The 22207-nt window shown below is 47.2% G+C and overlaps 1 protein-coding gene and 1 gene segment (V, D, J or C); one reads left to right on the top strand and one right to left on the bottom strand.

Annotated features, from left to right (window-relative positions):
- The window catches only part of Dad1 (defender against cell death 1), a 20496-nt gene extending 19945 nt beyond the window's left edge, over positions 1 to 551 (top strand). The window contains exon 3 of the mRNA XM_028788479.1: positions 318 to 551. The gene's annotated coding sequence lies outside the window, so the exon portion shown is untranslated. The remainder of the gene's footprint in view (positions 1 to 317) is intronic.
- A 10843-nt stretch (positions 552 to 11394) lies between these two features.
- LOC114639722 overlaps positions 11395 to 22207 on the bottom strand; it is a 586704-nt gene continuing 575891 nt past the window's right edge. Inside the window, 4 exon segments of the C gene segment in view lie at positions 11395 to 11915; positions 12514 to 12621; positions 13416 to 13460; positions 14813 to 15067. Coding sequence covers positions 12515 to 12621; positions 13416 to 13460; positions 14813 to 15067 — 407 coding nt within the window.

The raw sequence follows: 22207 nt of genomic DNA, 5'->3' as shown, positions 1-22207 counted from the left end.
ATGCAGAGTTAGGACGGGTAAGTCAGGGGGTGACACAGAGTTAGGACGGGTAAGTTGGGAGCTGGATGCTGGGCACTTCAGCGCCTCCACAGCCTTTTTTTTTTTTTTTTTTTTTTTTACTTTTTTGTGAGCTTGGAATTTACATGTGAGCATAATCCTTATAGATACTACTCTCGTACATTGCTTGTGAAACAGTTGGCCATTTTCTGGTTATTGTAGTCTGGTCAAATACTGTGATGCACTTAGGCAGCTGTCTCCTGGGTTGAGCGTCTAGATGGAAGGATTTGGGACATGACATACCTTTCTGCTTCTTTCAGGCTCACTTTTTGACGTCCCCTGGATCAGAATTCTTGAGCTGGCAGCTTGTTGCACATGGATTCTTCAGATTTGTGGTTAACTATGACTCTGGATGGGCGTGAGGTGGCACGTCCAGAGAACTCCCTTCGCTCTGTCGCACCGACTCCACAGTGCACGTCGGGGAACACAGAATCTGTCTGCCTCCCATCAGTGTAACCCTTACTTTCCAAATTAAACGTTTCTCTGCCACCCACTCCGAGCCTCTGAGTGCCGTTTGTTTGTTTGTTTGTTCCTTCACATTCGTATGCAGATCTGTTTCCCTCGGGTCTGTGTGCTCTTCATGTTTTGCTGACTCGCAACTGTGACCCTTCAACTGTGACCCTTCACCTTTGTTTTCATTAAGTAGTTGTCATTGAAGTTAGTGACAAAAGACAGTGCTGACAACCTGGAAAATGGCAGTCCTTTGTCCTTTGCTCAGTCAGGCCATCTTTTGCTAATCCTTCATTGTCTGGAACTGCACCACTAAGCACTTGTCAGAAACTCCACTGTGTGCTCTCTTGTTATGTCTGTTTCCATATGCTTCTGGGGAAAAGTGAAAGAATGCATGTCTCTTAGGCAGTATAAGCCAAGTGCAAAATGTGTGTGCACGTGTGCATGTGTGTTTGTGTCTGGAGAGAGAGACAGAGGTAGGTGTGTGACTGTGACTGCAGGCAGGTGTCTCTGTGTATGCTGTGGTCTGTGACTGTGTGTGTCTGTGTGTGTGTATGACAGACTGCTGTCTGTGGTATGTGACTGCCGTGTGTGTGTGTGTGTGTGTGACTGCTGTCTGTGGTAAGGTTTGTGGTGTGTTTGTGTGCGTGTATATGAGAGACTGCTGTCTGTTGTATGTGACTGTGTGTGTGTGTGTGTATGAGAGACTGCTGTCTGTGGTAAGTGACTGCGGTGTGTGTGTGTGAGACTGTTGTCTGTGGTAAGTGACTTCGGTGTGTTTGTGTGCGTGTGTGTTGATTTCTATCACATTATTTTCCAAAACTCCTTCACAAGCCTCCGTTTCACGCCCAGTTGTCTTAGAGGCTTCAGTTCTCATTAAGTAGGTGAAGAAATGAAGCTCAGGTTTGTGCTTACGGCCACAGGTCTTAGATACAACAGAAGAGCATGTTAAGGACAAAGCCAGAGCAGGATAGCGTCTGTTGGCTGAAGTCCAGGCAACGGTGTATCCAGTGAGCTCTGCATCCAATTCAGGAGCAGCCCTGTCACCTTCCACTGGAGCCGATTACCAAATGACCTGTGCTCCAGAAGTCCTCCTGTGGGGCTGCACACCAGCATAGGCGGAGGAACCCACAGTTGCATTGCCTGGGCCACACTGGATCAAATCAGTCTTTAGGGTATAGCTGACTACCCCTATCCTGTTTGGAGGTACTGCCAAACCTGGAGGTTTGCTATTCAGTGGGTAGTCAGCCATTAGTAGTCCTGGCCACTCAGGAGCTGTTTGAAACAGACTCCCAGGCCTTACCCCAGGCTACCCCAGGTGGTGGTGTGCAGTCTGAGACGCACACTTTTCAGCTTTGAGTGTGTCCTACGGTTACCCGGAAGCTTGACAAAGCTTCAGCCTCTCCGTTCTTTATTGACTCTGCGTAACTAGCCGTACTCTAGGTTGAGTGACACACTCCAGATGGAGCAGCTCGACACAGCAAGCTTTTGAGGAATAGTTGGGTTCAATATAATGTCAAAAACCGACGGGTTCTGTGGGCCACAGTCTAGATAGCACTGTGAGGAGAAAGTCACTAAGCTGGGTAAATGTTCAGTGTGCTTGACCTTCCCACAGACGCCATGTAGCTTTGCCGGGAGATCTGGATGAGTTTTAGTTTGGATTCAATAGCAGATACTTCTGAAAAGTAATCCATTTAAGAGAATGAGTCAGCTGAGAATGAGCAAGGGAGGCCTCACCACAGCCTTTACTATGCATGCAGGTTTATGATTCTCACAGTGGTTGAAGGCCACATGGGCCAGGTACTGAGTTCCCAAGTGTCAGATTTGCTTTTGTCTCTGGAGTTGTGATTTTCCCAGACTAGCCCTTGGTGGCAGACATATCTTGGTGTGTATTTTTACTGTTTACAACTTTTGGAGTCTTGAGTTCAAATTTGAAAATGCACCACAGGTTACTAATTTGCTATAGACTTTAGTTAGCTTGCTCTGTGATTCTCAACTTCATATGCACAGGAAAGACTGGCCATGGTTATTCCTCAGTTAGGGAAACACCTTATTTCTCCTTCATGACTCCCCATTCTGAGGTGTTTGTTTTGCTGACTCAGGTGAGGCAGGTACTGTGGACTGAGGGATGTCCTGCTGTTTCCTGCAGCTTCGAGCTCACACCTCCTCTGTGGGGTGGTTTATTTTTATTTCCTGTGTTCTTTCTGTAGGGCTGCAAGCCATTTACCACAACTGCTGTACATTGTTCCTTGCTCTGCGGTGGTGGGAAACAGCCCTTTGCACCTTCTGCCTACACACTTCCTGTCTCCACTGCATGCAAATGTCTCTCTTGTTTCCTCTCTAAGCAGCCTGCACCTCTGCTCTTTGATCATGTGCTGTGATCTTGGCCCACAAAACACTTTTATTGTGATGGTTGGAAAATACTTGGAGGAAGTTAACAGAGATTTGTTCCCTTCTTTGGGAAATTCAGCTAGCCAGCTCAGCTTGTTTCCAGCACCTGGGAGCTAGCTCAGTGTGGTTCTGGTGGGTTGTGGCTCTGGACTGGAAGTCTAGGTCAATATTTGGGTACCCCATGACTTAAGACTTATCTTAGGGCTTCCATTACTGTGATAAAACACCATGGGGGGGTGGGGGGGGTAGAAGCCACTTGGAAAGGATAGGGTTTGGGAGTCAGGGAAGTCTGGGGAGGAACTCAAGGCAGGAGCTGATGCACAGGCCCAGGAGGAGGGTTGCTTGCTGGCTTGTTCCCGATGTGTTGCTCAGCTGCTTTCTTATACAGCAGAACCAGCTTGCCCTGGGGTGGCACCACCTACAATGGGTTGGGCTTTCCCTCATCAATTATTAATTAAGAAAATGTTCCACAGGCTTGCCCACCAGCCAGTCGGAGGTGGGCATTTTCTCAATTGACATTCCCTCTTCCCAAATGACTCTAGACTGTCAAATTGATATGAAAACTAGCCAGCACAAGACTACAGCTAATTTTTAAAAATTAACCTAAAAATGAGTTTTCCCTGGGTATGTGTGATCCTTTTCCTTGAATAAGGACTTTTGTGAGAAAGAAAAAAGTTTGTGAATTCCTATGTCAGACCAGACAGAAATATTTTACTTGCTTAATTTTAAATTTATAAGTCTGAGTGCACAGAAAGGCTTTTTTTTTTTGTGGGGGGGCATAATGTAGGCAGCCCGGTATGTGGAATGTGCTTTGCATGATCTCAAGTGTTGAACTGAGACTGTGTTCTGCCATATATTGTCTTTTGAACCTTAGAGGACCCTCTGACTACAATTCTGTAAATAATTAATTAGGCGCCTGGGCTCTGCCCAGTAGGCATGGGCTATAAAGATAAGAAGCAGCCTGGCTCTGTAGGGGTGAGGGAACCGACTCATGCCTATGTGTGTATGGCATGGTATTAAGTGGCTGTCCCTGTCTGTTGTTTAAATTCTACGACCCCGTGAGGTGCTCTAGTCCCACAAGGATGGAGCCTCATTTTTCCAAGTGGGGAAATGGAGTCTTGGTTTGCCAGTGTCAGGATGTGAATCTTCTTTCTGACTCAAAGCCTTTGAATTAGGCTTTGGATGAGCTAATTAATAATGAGTCTGGGCGTGACGATACTTCATGTTACTGCAAATGCTCCAGTGCTCACGGAAACCAGCAGAAGGGAGGACCCGGGTACAATGCTTCTCTCCCTCAGCGGCGATCCAGCCCTGTGCCTGTGGGAGGAGCGAGCTCTCACTAGAGGACCCATTCCTGCCGGCTCTCACAGGGGTAGATCACTATGCTTTAAAATTTAAACATTAGAAAAATTTGTTAGTGTGTGTATTCCAGGTCGATGGCTTGGAGACAAGGACCCTTACCATACCCTGTGCCATCTTGACAGCCCTATTTAAAAAACTTTTTTTTTTTTTAAAGAACAACTGGCTTTTTTAAATTAAAAATTACATCATTTCTCCCGCCCATCTACTCATCCCCCCCTCCCCATACTTTCTCCAATTCTTATCAAATTGTTGGTAGATATTGTGTATATACACAGACATACACAAATATATGTATGTATATGATTTCAGACCATTTGGTATTGGCTAGCTAGTTGGGGGACTCTTCCCTGGGGAAGGCTGTTTGCCACTCTCAGTGTTCCTCGGCTGCTGGTCATTCTTTGTTTAGGGTTGGGGCCTGTTTGATTTCCTTCCTCTGTGCTAACGTGTCTATTGGAGTCTTTCTTGCTCAGGTCTAGTGTAGGCAACCGTGTCGGTGAGACTTCTGGGTGTAGCTTCCCTCACATTGCTTCTAAGGAAGCAATCTCAGAGCACACTTCCCGTTTCTCTGGTTCTTACGGTCTTTGTGCCCCCATCCCCCCCTTCTAAGTTGCTCCCTGAGCCTTAGGTGCAGGAGCTGGGTTGTAGATGGGTCAGCTGGAGCCGGGCACCCCGTGATTCACTGTCCTCTACATATTGACAGGGTGTGGTTTTCTTTCTGTATGCATGTGTGCATGTTTGTGGGTGTGTCAGAGGACATCTTGTCAGGAGTCGGTTCTTTTCTTCTACCATGTAAGTACCGGGGATCAAACTCGGGTCACCAGGGTTGGCGATAGGTGCCTTTGTATACAGAGCCATCTTGCCAGCTTGTCTTCTGATTTTTGCCTTATCACTGAACTTTTGACCCATGGGGCTGGCAAGGTGGCTCAGAGAGTAAAGACACCTTCTGTGCAATCCTGGTGACCTCAGAACGAACCCTAGCTTCCATGCAGAAGTAGAGAACTGACTCCACGGAAGTTCTCTGACCTTCACATTGCACCTCAGCACCCTCCCCGCCATGGCAACCATCCTGTCATGAGACTGCGTAGTACAGTTTATGCATGGAAAGTATCACCTCAGCAGGTGACCCATGTCCACCCATGTTCCCTGGAGTGTACAGGGCTCTGGTTTGCCATTCTAATTCAGTCCCAAAGAGGAACCAAGTAAGTGCACACAATCCCAGAAGAGTCACTGAAGCAGAAGAGCAGGAACTGGTCTGGTTGGGGAGGCCCCCCCCCCCCCCCCCCCCCTGCCTATATGAGGGCTGCACCTAGCACTGAGATTTCGTGTTCACTCTGGTGGGCAATCAAGGCATTAGGACCAGTCCACTGTGGTCTAATGTAAGCCAATCCATATGCTTCCTAATTTGTAAAAGGGGCAGATGAATACTCTGCCTACGGTTTAGGCTTGTGGGGATCGACGGAGGCAGTGTTGAACAAGCACACACTACTGTGATTAGGGATTCTAGACAAGGATGCTGCCAGCTCATGGGACCTGGTGCATCATTGGACTAACTCAGCTGGGGTCGGCAAGGAGAAGCAAGGATACCCTAGAGTCGATAGAGTCATGTCTCGAGGTTTCACTGACCACAGTCTTTTAGGTTTACCTTGGGCTCTTCCAGCCCAGGCTGACCGTGACACAGACCAGTTGCTCCCACAACCTGCACCACATTCTTTGATCCACTTCACTCTCAAGCGCTGCCAGCCCCATCTTCTTACATCGGCATGTGCTTCCGATAGCTGGTGTTTTCCTTTTTTTTCTTGGTTGATAAATTTAATGTGGATGTTTCAGAGAAAGGGTGGAACTGGAGAGCTTCACCGTGGATTTCGGGAGGGATCCTGTGGCCTTGGGAAGGGAGGTATGTTCACATTCCCTGGGTTTGTCTCTCAAAGATGGGACGCCCTTTGGGATGATGTGGGATACACTGGCCTGAGGAGGGGTGCTACTCAGAAAACCTGCCTGGGGGAGGGGCCTTGAGAAACTGTATCCTGCTATTTCTGGCTCAAGGAGTCCTGCAATCAGGGAAGCCCCTGGGGTGCCAGAGAGGAGGGAGAAAATGTGTCTCTTCGTGCGTGATACAGTGAAGCACCAGGGAGGCCGTGGGATACTGTGGGGTCCTGTGATCCTGAAAATTCTCCACTGTAGCCTCCCAAAAGCTGGAAGCTGGAAGTTATGGAAGGAATAACAAACGTGTGTGATAGAAGCTGCTGGGGCCACCGTCGTGGGAGGAGTGACCTCTGCTAAGTGGGGACCTGGCGAGCCCCAAGCCTACATGAGCATCTCAGCATCCTTAAGCGGCGGCTGGCTTTTATCGCAGCATGGGAGAGCATGGGTGCGTGCAAGCAAGCACAGTCAGTCTTGCACGCAGGATTATGGTCCATCCTTTTGCTCATTCTGACATCCCGCTGCTTTATGTCTGCCTCGGGATTTCAGTTCACTAAGCATTAGCATACCCATTATCTCCTCCGACATCAGCAAGAAGTAGGTGGGCATGCATTCTGGTCTCCGTGTTAATAATGAAAAAGCAAGAAAGAGCAAAGTTAAGTGTGCCAGGAAAGAAGGTTGGGGAAGGACAGTGAAGCTTACAGGCCCTGCTTTGCCTGACCCCTGCCTGCCTGAGGAGTGCCGGGAAGATATTAACAGAAGCCATAAAATTACAGCCACTGTGTCTCTCATGCTCACACTGCCCAGACTGTCTGTGCCTTGACTTTAGGCATGGTGTTGCGTTTCCTTTATACACACTGAGATGCAGTAAACCTAGGCTTTCCAGCTGGATGCATTTTGACAGGCATTTACCCCTATGTGCCTGTCATCCAGATTCCAGGTCAGCAGCCCTGAATTCCAAACCCTTGTTCTCCTTTCCCAGCAATCCTTACTCTCTAGAGACACCCAGCATGTGAGTACCAGTTACGGGTTATCCCTTTGGCCTGTTCTTAAACTTCATTTATATGGAGTCACAGAGTCCCTGAAACCTGGCACAGTGTCTGACCTTTGACAGGTATCCCACTGGAAGAAAGCCTTCATTCCTAAACTACCTGAGAGAATGTTGGTACAACGTGGGAAACCAAGGCTGCGGGTTTATAGATTACAAGGAGTGAAGTCATGGATCCTGGGCCTGCCAGGTCCCCATAGTCAATTTCCTGGCTTCCTGGTTTCCCCAGAAAGAGGTAGCTGGGTCTCCCAAACATGGGCAGGCAGTGCCCCCTGCTGTCTGTGGGCCTGACCCTAGACTCTTTGCAGGGTAAGAGGATCTCACAAATCTGTTGTCCAGTGACTGGCACAGGACAGGACCTTGTGAAACAGAAGTCACTTGTCATTTTATTTTCCTTTGGAAGGAGTTTTCCCGTAAGCTATGGGGATTTTCTTTATCCAAACTAAACACACCAAGGGAGAGGCAGCCTTTTGGTGGAGTACTGCTGCCCCTGTGTGGCTACCTTAAGACACTACAACTGAGTGGAACTCGCAAGACGGAAGTAGTTCAAGTTTCAGGTTTCTGTGACTTCCTTGGACCCTGAGAGGCAGATGTCCACCAGGGTCATCTCTTGACACTTAAGTTTCCTCCTGGAGTGGGAATGAGAACGTATGGGGCTTCTTGTGGAAGGTATCCGTTGGGGAACCAGCCTTAGCCGTGTGTGTAGGCAGATGCCTCTTTCACATCCTGTCCAGCACAAGCTGGGCTTGACATAAGACTTTCTCCCTTGAACTAAGTATATAGACTGGTCTAATTTGAGGGCAATAGAAGTCAGTGGAGGGGGACTTCTTGGGAGTGGAGCAGCAGTGCCTCCCCAGCTGGCTGCTTCACATGGGGGTTACCACCAAGACCTGCAAGCCCCACCCAGTGTGCTCCGTGGCCTTCTTTTTTGCACCTGTGGTTGGGCTGCGGTGTAACGGCCCAGCCTACCTCTTCTGGGCACGTGGCCCGGAGAGATATTATCTCTAACTCTGTATTTTTAACTCTTCTTTCCAGAGGATGTGGCTTCTGTGGGAGAGCTTCAAAGGGTACCCTGTTTGCCCGTGTCAGCAACCATGACGTCATGGAAGTGGGAGGCTGTTCAGACTCAAACACCTGGAGGGAAGTGGGAAACTTTTTCCATTTCCTGTTCTACTTCTGGCTATTGATTCAGTATCTGACCAGCTTACCCATTTCAGGGTGCAGCTGTCTGTGTGACTCTTGGAGGAAATCCTATGCCTTGTGTGTTTTATGAAAGGAGGACTGAAGATAAACGGGTTGCTTGTGTGGCCTTTACCCAAAGCAGGGCTGGCGATCCGATCCTTCAGACTGCCCCATAGCCAGTTCATGCATCTGCAAGAGTCACAGTATTCGACAGGTCTCTCACGCTCACCTCTGGGAGTATCCCTTGGGAACCCAGACTTCACATCCAGGGTGGGGTGGGTGGGATGTAGACTTCCTCCTTGTACTAAGGAAGCCGGAAGTCCTTCTTCCCATCTGTTTCTTGAGGAACTAGGTTTCAGGGAATTTGTGTGGGTCACTGGTTGTGTGGGTCACTGGGAAAACTGAAATGGACATTAAGTGACCTTTGGCCCTGGATGCTGGTTCTCATGTATGACCAGAGTTGAGACTTTTAGAAGCCGGTGTTTCCTAGTATCTGTCCTCCATCATTTAATCAACAGTCATGACGCTAACATGAGTCTAAACTCTTCAAGGGCCCACCATTCAAGTTTTGATTATTCTAATAGTTTTTGCCAAGCTACTCTATTCCTTGCAAAACTGAAACAGTGGCTCACCTGTCCTTTATTAATGTCACCGTTTTCTCTCAAGCTCAATCCCCTCCCCAGTGACTGTGTGGACCCTCATTGGGTCATTTGTTGGTGTCTGTTGGGTGCCAGGAGCTGCACTAGGTACTGAGGACCTACCGGTGAGCAAGGTACTCCTCCTGTCCCAAGGGCCGTCTATAGTTCAGCACACTCCTTTGTCAACATGTCACCTGGTAATAAAGTGATATTAGGGTTTCCCATGAGATTTGGGAGTTGGATTTTATGTTATACCCCAAACGAAAATGAGACAAAAACAATCCTTGAAGCCTCAGAGGGCTGCTTGGGTGGTCAGAGCAGAGGCTCCTACCTGGCTGCTCCACGGCCTCTCAGAACGCCTTCCACAGTCCTAGCCATGGGACACGAGGGGTCCATTTTTTCTGCCTTCAGAGCTGGCCTGCATAAAGCCCTTGAGGGAGTAGGGCATTTGTCTGAACTCTAGAAGTATCCATTTTAGAGCTGGCCCTGGCAATATGTTTGCAGAGGAAGGGTGCCTCTCTGTGTGAGTTGGCCCAGACTGGTGCAGTGGCAGCCTTGTGACCATTGTCAAGTTGTCATGTCTTCAAGATTCCTCAGTAGCCTCTTCCAGACTAAGCAGTGGGTGGCCCAGAACTGGACGTGAAGGAGCCTCTTTCTGTTCCCCACACTTGTTCAGCCCCCCATGGAGACTTAGCCTCAGCTATCAGGGAAAGTTCTGGTTCTGATTGGATGGAGATTTCTCTAGGGGTGAAGTTGACTCTGATCCCTTAATGGCCTCCTGCCTGCCTTGTCTCAGCCTCCGTTGGGCCTGGAAGGAGGAGGAAGCTTTACTCACTTCCAGGGTGTGGGTGGACCTTCTGTTCCCTGCCACATCACCTCGCTCTGGTCCTCAGGTGACTTTAGGGTTCTAGTGACCTTTGGATGTTGCTACCTGGGGACACTGGGCTAGCACGGTTCAGCAGAGGCCTGGGCCTCTTTCATGTTTAGTGGGGAGGTCTGTCTTTAACTTCCATACTGCCTTCCATGCTTCTTACTCTGTCCCACGCCCACCAAGTCCCCTTCAGCCTCAGCATCGCGGTAGCCAATTTTCAGGAGTGGCACTACTTCAGCCACCCACGCTTTCTTTGACTGGATTTTTTTTTCTTTTTAATAGAACAAAGTGAATTACCACTTTAGGAGGGGAAAAAAAAGACAAACTAATTTGCCCTAAGTTCTTAATGGTTGATAAAGGCTTGCTGCACTAACCTTCCCATGGGCACTTTCATTTAATACAGGGAAGAGAATGGTTTAATTAAAAGAAATTCCCAGTGGTAGTCTCTGGCATCGTGTCAGACACGCGAGGAGGGGTTTGGGGAAGAGGCTTTTTGCCCCTCCGCCTGTATGTGTGAGGGTGGCCCTGTCATGGTGGTGTCTCCTGAGGCCTTCCCCTTTACTGATCTCAAAAGGCTTCATTGTAGGCTAGAGATGTGGCAGTGTAAAAATCATGGGGTTCTGGGGTCACTCTGATCAGAGGCAGCCAGGAGAGAGAACATGGGTTTTTGCTGTCGTCTCCAGTCGCACCTGACGTTTCATGGTTGGTGACCTTGAAGCTCACAGGAGGAGGGACATGCCCTAGATCACGCTCTAAAGCTGGTCAGCCCCATCTCTACAAGAAGAAGTAGGCCTGGGCTACAAGGCCATGAGGACTAGCATATTTCTGGCTAGTGTGGTCATAGACAACAGGTGAACCATGGAAGTACTGGGTGGTGGCAGTGGGTGGGAGTGGGGAGTCCTAGTTGTCAGCAGGCAGTTGTTTGTTGTTCTTTGAGGTGTATTCCCACTAGAATCCCTGCCCTTGGGGAAAGGAGACTGACAGGAGAGGCTCCCTCTCTGCAGAGACCAGCATGCTGTGAGGTCAGGGACTCTCCCTGGTAGTGAGAGCTTAGGACCTCTGCTGTCCTTGGCCAAGTCCCCAGTTGTAGATCTGTGAGGCAAAAACACAGTTTCAGTAGCCAGCCAGTCTGAGTGTAAAAGCAAAGGTATCCCTGGAGGGCAGGAGCCAGTGGGTGAGAACCTGGAGGACACAGATCATCTTTGACTGGTAAAGTTCAGCTATAGGTCAGAGCCTCCCCACCAACCCCCCTGCTGTCCGCCTGTTATGGGGCACGAGCGGGCACTCACACTTATAAAAGGAGCTTCCTGGCCCTTGGCACAGCTTGCTTAGTGGGACTTTTTAAAGAGGTCGTTCCAAGAGGTTGAATGGTGAGGTTTGTTGAGGTAACTGTCTGGGCAAGTGTGATAGACATGTACTTTGGTTTCTCTCTGCATGTAAATGCCCCCACCAAACACAGTCAAATAGGATCACAGTTTCGTTTTTTCTGAATCACCTTTAATGAAGTCATGGGCAACAGAATAATCTACAATGTGGTTCAGTACACACAGCAGCAGGGAGGGGCTAGACAATGAGGTAATTTCTATACCTCGATGAAAGAGTAATGTGCATTTCTTTATGGATGCATAAAAAAACAAACAGAGAAACCAAAAAAACCCACAGAAAAACATGTTCTTTACAACATTCTCCAAGGGATTCTACGGGGAAATCTGTCATGGGGAAGGGGTCTTCAGGTCCGGGAGAAGCCCTGCCCCTGCCTTTTCTGTGAACGGTCAGCAGCAGTAAGGGGGCTGAGTGGGTGCAGCAGTGCTTAGCTCTCCAGCAACCTTCCTCACAAATCCGGGAATTCCAGGTGGCGGGATTGTGAGTGGGGGCCAGCCAGACCCCTGACAGCCTTCTTTAATGAGATGGGAGGGCTCCTTTTGGCTTGACGAGGGATCGGAGGGGTGATGAGGAGGAAGGAGCTTGGCAGTCAGGCTCTTTCGATCTTGCTGACCTGGAGTGAGGAAGCACAGAGATCAGGCTTGGTGCCGAGGACTAGGACCCTCAGGGCTGTGATGGGGATGAAGTTATTCGGGGCTGTGCAAGGTGGCCAGGGACCCTGTCAGGCTGGAAGCATGATGACTGCAGCCGGGCTTAGGGGTAATGAGTATAGTATCTTTGAATATCAAGCTGAAAGAGCTTGCTAGGTAGAAAGAACCCAGCAAGGGGATGCACACTCTGAGAGGCAGGGCCAGAGGCACGTGGTACATGTGCATCAGGGTCAAAGTTTTCTCCTCCTCTATTCTTTGGCTGTGTGACCCTTGATACGACTTGGCTTCACTTTCATTATTTCTAAATGAGGATGATCTGTATCTTAGGAGATTACGGCTGGACCAAGGATGCTGAAAGGATTGTGTTCTGCTAACCGGGTGTTTCAGGGCACTGTTGCAACAGTGTTACAACCTGTAAATGGTGGGGCATGGAAAAGTTCTGTGGGTCCAGTCTTAGGATTTAAAAGCAAATTTTAACTCTGAGGGCGATTTGCTCTCAGGGTTGGGTCTTGCCCTGAACCCACAGCTCTAAGGTTTCTCCAAACTTTGGTGTTTTCTCACCTCATCTGGACCACAGCCTCAGAGTCATGAGCAGGTTAAATCCGGCCACTTTCAGCAGGAGGATTCGGAGTCCCATAACTGACAGGTTTTGAAAGTTTAGGTTCATATCTGGAAAACCAAGAGGCGGTAGCTATTAATGGTACATGCATGAGAGGACTGTACAGCAACTCATGACACTATGGACTTTCCCAAGAGCTGGTTAGACTGGCTGTGAGTAACTTCAACTCCCAGAGCTTTCTTTGAGCTTCTGCACACATCCCACGGCAAAGGTATTTGTGTATTCCTCCAGGGTAAGAACATTGTGTTTTAAGACAAAAAACACCAAAAGGACTTAGTTTATATAGTATTCTGAGGCCCTGTATGGATGGGGATGGGGTTGGGGGTAGATGCTCAGAACTTGTCATAATGCTCTAGGCCTGGGCCCCTCAGTGAAACCACAGATGTGATGACTCAGTAACTATTCCTGTGGAACAGAGGTGGTGCTGAGACAAGACCTTTGCCTGAGGCTATGTGAGTTCTACTTCCTTTCTAGAAAGGAATTCCCCGAGATGTAGAGGGCCAGTGTCCTTAGAGTGACGAGGTTCGTTCAGGGCTGCCCTGATAGGAAGTGTTTTCTTTGGCTATTCTCACAGAGGAAGCAATCAAAGGGACACCAAGGCCTGAGAGTGACTCCCTAGCCTTGTGAAACTGGAGGCACTTCTTAAGTGCTTAGAATGGATAATGAAATTAACCGTGCTGGGGATTCAAGCAGACCCTGGGAAGCTGAAGCAGGACTGGAAGTCTTGTTCTCGTCCCCAGATCCACCCCCTCTCCTCCCCTGTGCACTAAAAGTTATTCCTGTCCCATTTCCCTCCCCCCCCCCACTCCAGCATCACTCAACGCTGGTCAGATCCTTCTCTTACCTGTTTCAAAGCTTTTCTCCATCAACTTGGCATCACAGGGAACTTCTAGAAGGGAAAACAACGACACTTTCTTAGATTATAAAGCATGCTAATTGTCCCACCACAGGTTGTTGGTCAGGAAAACATACCACAGCTTTTCTGTGATTCTTTGGGAGAGAACTGGGGGGACATACTGCCTAAGGGTATCTGATAGGACCAGTACCCTGGCTTGTGGGCACTCTTTTATTCTTTCCACAAATATGGGCTGTGCAAAGTATATGCTGTATGACATTGGCCAGAAAGTTGAGATAGTCCCTGGGCCTGGCAGGTTTCAGTCCAGAGTCCCATAAAGGCAACAAGACATATTTAACAATGACTAGGGCCATATATTTTCATGTAACCCCCAAATTTGCTCCTTTATCATCTCTTTGTATATGGTCCCATTGACTGAGATGCTCTGCCATTTTCCTTGATGGCCACTGACTTATTTCTGTGTGGTTCTATCTGTGAAACCTAAGTGGTGTTGGCCGCTGGAGTCCTACTGTCACCTGGTAGGGCTTCTATCTCCTGTCTTCTGTGTTCTCTGTCTTCTGCTGGACCTACACTCTACCCTCCACACAGCACTCAACCTTCTATTTTATTTTATTTATTTGTTTTTGGAGACAAGGTTTCAGGTAGTCCAGGCTGGCCTTGAACTTGCTGTGTAGGTGAAGATGACTTTGAATGTCTGATTCTCTTGCCTCCCTCTGTGATCTGGTCCCCTATCTGCGTCTTACAACCCATTTCCTGGAGCTCCTCCTTGTTCTCCAGATTCTCCTTTCCTGGGCTTTGACAGGCTCTCTGGCTCGGGCACGGCTGGTGTCTTCTCCGTTAACTTGTAGCATGATAGCATTTTCTCCGAGCCCTTCTCTGAGCAGTTCTTTCCTTAACTCTAAGTTATTGCATATCTTAATTGTAGCCTGGTGTCACTTGCACATCCCTCTGCTGACGGACGGTCTTCCTTGATTAGAATAGAGCTCCCTCCTCCTCATCTGACTTTTTACGCCACTCCAGTGCCCCCCTGAGACTCCGTACCCACACTATTTGGCAGACATAGAAATCAGGGCAGACCCCTGGGGGGATGGGGACAGGAAGGGCATAGAAACTGTGCCTGGGAGAACAGAGAGGGCACGTGGCTCAAGCAAAGACAGGAAGGTGAGCACTCAGAATCGTGAGACCAACGCTGGGCTAGTGTCCTCTGTCATGTTCTCTTGACTGCTTTTGTGATCCGCTAGGACAGGACACACCACTCCTTAATGAAACAGGATGTGGATTTTGCTGACTAATGATGAGGGTAAGAGGACCCAAAGCAGCTTTTGGAAATCATAGATTTGAGCCAGGCCTCTCCTGAAGTAAGGAGACCTCTGGTCCCCACTCACCGGAATTGGAGTGGGGGATGTTCACGTTGAAGGCATCATTGCAGGTGAAGCTCGTTTCGTTGCTCCAGACAATGGCCCCGTTGCTCTTGGAATCCGTAGCCTTCATGTCCAGCACGGTTTTGTTAGAGAAGAACATTGCAGATTCCTTGTGAGACACATTGACTTGAGAATCAAAGTCGGTGAAGAGGCACAGGGTGCTGTTCTTAGACTGAGGATCTGTCAGCTGGTACACAGCAGGTTCTGGGTCCTTGATATCTGTGGGCCAAGAGGACTGATGTTAGAAGGTTTTGTTTTCTTTTTTAAACTTTTGAGTTCTAACTTAGGTCAGAACTCAGATGCCAGTGACATGCAAGAGCAGAACTCTGTGGACTAACCAGTCTTGTTCTCAGGCTTTACTCAGGAAGGACATCTTAGATGTAACTGCCCATGATGGACTCAGGCTTAGCAACAGGCACAAGTCGTGAGTGCCAGCCAAGATCTCTAGCTCTCAGTAAGTCCTTCTCTATGGGGTCCTTTCTGGCATCTGGGAAAACCAGAAAGGAAGGTGGAACCACTAAACCATCTTGTCATTTTTCTACTTAACACGATCTTCAAAATCCCAGTGAGTCTAGTTAACAACTTTGTTTTGACAGGACCAAAACAAGCTTAGGAAACAGAGACCTCGATGTCTCTTTAGGAGGGTACTCTTCCCCAAGTAGGCTGGACATTGGTGAGAAACGCAGGTGTGTGATATTTTGACTTTAAGTTGGAAAGTCTATCACATCACTGGGCCGTTTCTCCCTCATTGATAAGGTTTTGAGTAACACTCACATCCGAGCCCTGTCTCTACAATTTACTCCCAACAGCTTGGATTAAATCAACAGGCAGCTGAAGGCTCAGAATTTTCACCCGTAAGATGGACAAGGTGCTTCACTGCCCGCTCCATCCAGGCTGTTCTGAGAAATGACTGTTTCTCCAAATAAAAATAACTGAATAAACCACACAGCATTGAACAGATGTGCCAGGATTCCACCATGAAAACACACCATTTAACAAACCAATCACACTGTCTCTTTTTTCCAGGAAAGCGAGTACATACTGAGACAATTCTTTATTTTTTCCTAGGGATTTTGTTTTTAACCCTCTCAGACTATTTGACCCTCTCAGACTATTTCCCCACCCCCACCAGTTTCAGAGGAGGAAGCAGAGGCTGTTCTGAGGGATTAACACACCAGACCACCTAGAGAGTTTCCAGCAGGGCTGGGATCAGAGGCTCCTGCCCAGTGGTTCTCACCCCCATAGCTCTTGACTGATCACAGGAGCCAACCAGGGTGGCCTTGGCAATGTAGGCTTCCAGCTGGATCCTAAACCAAAGGAATCAGGCCTGGCGCCATTGCTCTAGGATGCTGAGTTAAGACAAGAGCTGCCTGTAGCAAGCAAGGGACTGCTTTAGAGCGGCAGAGCTGGGCGGGTGTACTGATCAGACGTGGAGTTCTGGTCCCTTTCAGGCAAATATTTAAGGTCTCACCACAGAGACTTCCTAGTGCTTAGTCCCTTTCATTTTCAGCCCCATAGATATCTACTGCAACCCTACCTTTCCCCATGAAAATGAGAAACAAATACCCTTTAATTAGAGGTCTTTGGGGTTCTGTCTCTCAGAGCCCTGCAGTGAGAGGCATTCTATTTCTAACTGGTAAGAAAAACACATTTTACCACCGATGACATCAGAGATCACTTTAGCAAGACTGGATCAATTTCTCAGCTCCAAGTTCAGCTGTCCTGGATTCTAACTTGCCATCATAATTCAAAACATACAGAGGCGCGTGTCTGAGTGCGTTCGTGCTGTAGGTCCCCAGGGGCATTGCAGTGATAGAAGACTCCCTCACCACTAAATCTGTGCTCTGTTATTAAGTACTGGGAACCTAGGAATGAGAGTTAGTGACACAGATGTGGTTCCTACTCAGGCGTGGATAGCATCAGGAAACTGCACTGCAGGCTTGTCTGGAAAGATGGAGCACCCCTCTGCACACCAGTCCTAATGCTTCCTCGCAGAAACAACCCCTGATTGTCTTCCAAGGAGGCTGAGATGAACTCACCTAGAGTCTGATGAAGAGGGAGGGGGGATTCATGGCTGTGGAAAGACCTGATCCCTCTCACCTCACATCTGGTCTGCTCACTAAACTGGATTCTCAGTTTTCTTGTGGCTGGCCCCCGTCCCAGTCTCTCTTCCCTGGGACGTTCTAGTGTTTATCTCCGCTGTCTAAGGAGGCTCCTTTGTTGTCTTTCTCTTCATCTATTTTTACTATCGGATCTGCCTACACAAGCCAGAAGGCCTGTGCCTTGTTTATCCCAAGATCAAGTCTTTCTGGTTGCCCCTCGGTTGGGATTCTGCCTCCCTCCTCTCTCTTAGTTACACAGATATTATCAGTCCGTCAAGGCTCAACAAATCTTTTCTAGCACAGAAAGCAGCCTCAGTCTAGGGTACCTTCTCCCAGGACCCCTCTGAGTCTGTTTGTCTACACCAGCAGTTGCCAACCCTCACATCGTTTGTAGGTTGTTAAATGTGCAGTAGTTCTGAACCTTTGTCTAGTTTTTATGCTGTCTGCGGACAGGTTAGACATCTATCTGTCTTCGGCTTTTTATTCTCAGCCTAACATTATCTAGAGTGATAGCTACTTAGAGGCATTTAAAAGTGTCCATTGAATGATTAAAGTCATCTTTTAATGAGTTTGACCTAGAGAAAAACACAGATATTTAAGATTGATAGTGATGCCTTCTCTCTTCGAAGACATCCCTAAAACAATCAGCAAGATACCCCAGTTAGCCTCACCCTGCCATGGGGACAGTGGACATCTGCAGAGAGAGGGTTAATGACCATGGCCTACTGGGTTGCAAATGGTGCCACTTGGGATAACTCACCAGATATTACTGTCACTTGGGTCTCTTTCCCGAACATTAATTTACCACTTAGTCCTCCAGTATTCACACTGCAGGTTACACCTTTACAGAAGCTGACTTGACCTACCTACTCCTTAGATAGAAGCACTAGGTGCTTTCCTTCAGGGAAAGTTCCTAATTATTCCTAATTATTTAGGGAAATTATTTTATAAATTCCCTAAATTAGGGAAAATTTAAAAATTATTATAATTTTCTCTCAGGGTGGAGAATCCCAGGCTTGAGACTTAGCCCTTCTGCTAGCTTAGCAATTCTGTCTCTGCTACAAACAGTCCTTTCCTCCTGCCCTGTTCTACTGTGAGGCCCAAAACTGAAGTAAGTGATTTCCGTAAATTCAGGAGAATTTTATGAAATCGACACTCCTTGCTCAGAGCAGCAGCTTCTCAGATATTCTAATTGAAGGATCTAGATTGTCAACAGCCTTATGATTGCCAAGGCTTCAGAGCAAAGACAGTGTTTCTTCAGTACTGGGTGGGATGGGTTCTTTCTAGAAACACTTAAAAATCCTACAGAAGAAAATACCAGAACTCGAGCTCTGTCTTAGACAGAGAGGCAGAGGGAGTAGGTGTAAGTTCTATCCTTGACTCATTGTATGTATATGGTGGATTGCTTAGTTTGGTTTCAGCTCCAGAGATTAGTTTAGGGTTAGAGCTGGATTCCCAGTACAGCTAAGGTCTTTGAAGAAGTCTTTCTGACACCAGTCAGAGCCCACTGGGGTCTCAGGATATTTCCCTAAAATGTCCTGGAGTTCTTGGTTTCTTACAATTTCTGTTTACCAAGGGAGCTGTTGCTCCCTCTTTTTACAACAATATAAACCTTGTGTGGCAAAGCCATGATACTAGTACCAAGGATGTACTAGATGCTCTCTCAATGGAAGATTTTTGTTGTTGTTGTGTGCAGGCAATATCTCACATGATACCAAATGATGTGGGAATATCATTTTGTTGTTGAAAGTGAAACACTATTAAATATAGCTGATGAAGGTAGCGCCTCCTCCTCCATCTCCCTCTCTATCTGGCCAGCACAGAGCTCAGCCATTTTTACCCTTGGGTGCAGATTCTGGGACTCAACTCAGTTCTGAGAAAAGTCTCTGGGAACTGGTGTCCCCTCACCACACTCATTAGCTAACTCAGAAGTTTAACTACCTGCTGCAATAAAAGAGAATTTGTGTTTGCCATTAACCCATCTCTTCCTCCCCAAGGGCACTTAGCTAATTTCCTGAATGTTCAGGTTATCTGGTGCTGATATTATCAGCCTCGCTTGAAAGCACTGAGTATATGCAATTCTTTTAAAAACTTTTTTTCTATAAATTATCCTGTCCAGATTTTCATTTATTCAATTGGCTCTTGGCACCTCTCTGACTTCAGTATGAGAACTAAATATTTGAAGCTACCACCAGAGCCTATGGAAATAAGAAATGATATTTTGTGCATCCCAAGATTTGCTATCGATTACATCAATAAGGCACCAGTTCTTTTTGTACCCGTCATTGGCCTGATCATACTCACGTGGGCACACAGCCAGACTGGTCCCTGCTCCAAAGGTCAACTTATTGAAGCCACCAGATAACACACAGTAGAAAGGTGCTTTACAAGAATTCTAATCTGGGCTGGACCAGCCTCGATGGGACACTCGCCTCCTGCCTCAGTTTAAAGATTTCCCTCAAGTCAATTTTCCTTTGATGAAAGAGAAGTCTCACCACAGTTCCTTTTTTTTTCCAGGAGTAGGCCCAGAGACCTTTCCCTCAGTCATCTTGAAGCCAATAAGGTTTTCCTAAAAGGAAGGTACCCTTTCTGGCATCAACAACACAATTAAAGATGTAAGAGGCACCTTGGAAGAGTGTGATTAATTGCAAAATGATTTTAAAAGTACACATTGTTTTCTTTTCTGACATGGTCTTGCTCTGTAGCCCAAGGCTGGCCTTGAACTCACGATCCTCATGCCTCGGTTTCTTGAGTGCTGGGATTATGAGTGTGTGTCACCATGCCTAGTATGAAATGGCAGCTCGTGCAAAGCATCTTCAAGGCTTAGTGACAGGACTGAGGTGTAGGAGAGCCCTCCCTTAAGATGGCACCTGTAATTCCCTAGGGTACGCATGGACTACAATTATCATGGCTAGGAAGCCAGGAGAAAGCTCCGCCTTGTACTGACGTCATACGGGACACAAACCCCAGAGTCTGAGAACAGTGTAAACAAGTGAGAGTTCTCAGTGCGGATAGCACAGAGCCTCATCCCTTCTAAATTTCTGTGAAAAAAGAAAAAAAAAAAAAACTAAAGCCCAGAAAGATTAGAAAGTATGTAGTGCATTCTAATCCTGAAGACTGACCATGAGTATTAGCATTTTAAAGTTTGCAAAATCTTACAATAAAGTAAGCCTAGGCTCCTCAAGCTTACTATTTAAGGGTAATGTTACTACTCGTTAATATCTCATAAACGTACACGTGTATTTATTTCGGTCTTTGGATATGCCTCCTCTAGCTCTAGGACATTAAAATTCCATTCTAAATGCTAGTCTAATTTTAACCGTTGGGTTCTCTGTGCTCCGAATCTGCTCATTCTCCTATTCACTCCTGCGGCCACAATTAGGGGCCTCGCTGGTGCTGATTGTTTCTTTCTAATTATTAGGAAACAGCTTCATTTCCTCCCCACAACTGCAGAACATGTAGGCAGCTGAGCTGCTTCTGCCCTGTCAGCACACTGAGCCTCAGGGATTCGCACACACAGGACTGAATCTTCCCAACAGGTTTACCTGCCAGGAACAATATCAACTCAAAAGCCTTTTCCAAACACACATTTTTGAGCTTCCAGCCATAGTTCACCGCACACCTGGGAGCTGGGCATTTCAAAGATGATTATAATGCCAGTGGGACCATTTCCCCTGTGTACCTCTTTCCCTGGTGGTCCCTCAGATGGACACACATCTCTTCCTTTCCTGCTAAACCCTGTTTGTGCTGGGTCCATATTACAAACGTTTTGTTTGCCTTTTGCCTCTAAGCTCTGGTTTTCCAGAAACAGGATGGGCTTTCTAATCCAGGCTAACTGACCCTTGGCAGGGCAGGGAAGAGGCCCTTGGTGAAGCACATAAGCAAACAAACTTGAACAGAGGAGCCTTCCCTGGAGAGATGGGATGCTTCCCCAGCTGGCAAAGAGATTCTGGCCTCTATAGCAATCTAAATTTCTACTTCTTGCTCTGCCATATTCCATGTGGCTGGATGCTATAGTCTCTCTGCTTTAAAGGCCTAATAACTTTCTCTGTTGGAGAATACTTACTAATACCAAACTCAACATGTTTTAAACAGTGATTTCCTTTTCACTGGAATTTTCCCAAAATCTTCTAGAAGGTACTTTTAGGAAAAAAAAAAGAATCACTGATTTAGTGTGTGTGTGTGTGTGTGTGTGTGTGTGTATACCATGCCCATGACAGTCTGTTCAAACTTGAACTTACAAGTTGAAGCATAGACTCTGGATTTCCTGGCCTTCCTTCCTCACATCTAGTGTAATGGTTAAGATGGAGTTGCTCAGTAAGTAGCCATTGCATGGGTAAATCTCTAAATACTCTCTTTTCAATGCAGGCCTGATACTTGGGTTCTTTTGTTATGTCTGACTTGTCCTTTAACTTCTGCAGGGTCTAATTTTTTGATTTGTGTTGTTTTTGACATTATGTAGGCTTTAACGTGCCTCCTAATCTCTTAGTTGATCACGGAGTTTCTTGAGAGTGTGCCCCAAAGTTCTACCTTTGGGGAGTTTAAACCATCATCTTTTATAAAACTGGATGGTAACAAAAACAAAAATAAATCTCTTGTTACACTTAGTCACAATTTCTTCTCTGAGAAATATCTGGGAGCCGCAGAAGGGTCTATGATGATGAAGAGGTTAACCCCCCCTTGGCAGCTTCCTTAAAAAATACACCAGTAAGCCAATGGTTGGGGATTTAGAATCTGAATCAACCAAATCTTATGAGGAAACACACAAATTTAGTTCAGGAATGACAGGTTCATCATGGAAGAGAGCAGAGAGACTTTCCAAGGCCAGGCACTTACTTGCATAAACTTGGAGTCTTGTTCCACTCCCAAAAGTGAGCTGGCCCACGACCTGTGACCCCCACCCTGGTACAGCACAGTACAAATACCTGCCCCCCCAGGGCAGTTGCCCGTGGCCCCTCAGAGTGTCTCAGGGAACAAAACTTTTATGTGGCCTCCTTCATGGTTTTGACATTAATTCCAACGAACAATCTTCTAATGTTTCACTTTCCCTCTCCAAAGTTCTCACATCTTACTAACGCAAGTGTGACTTTATTTAGGTCCCTAGAAATGCTGAGTCACTCTGCCATGGCTACTTTGGCCAGAGGATCAGGATGTACAAAGTTGGACAGAACCTCCTCACTTGGGGAAGGAAAAATTTACACCCAGGCAACCTTTGCTGTGTTGGGGGTTTCCTTCACACTAATAATACGTCCTTTAG

Source organism: Grammomys surdaster, unplaced genomic scaffold (assembly GCF_004785775.1).
Source record: "Grammomys surdaster isolate TR1022 unplaced genomic scaffold, NIH_TR_1.0 125750, whole genome shotgun sequence".
Taxonomy (NCBI): domain Eukaryota; kingdom Metazoa; phylum Chordata; class Mammalia; order Rodentia; family Muridae; genus Grammomys; species Grammomys surdaster.
Note: the sequence above shows the minus strand (reverse complement) of the source record. Positions and strands in the feature narration are given on the sequence as shown.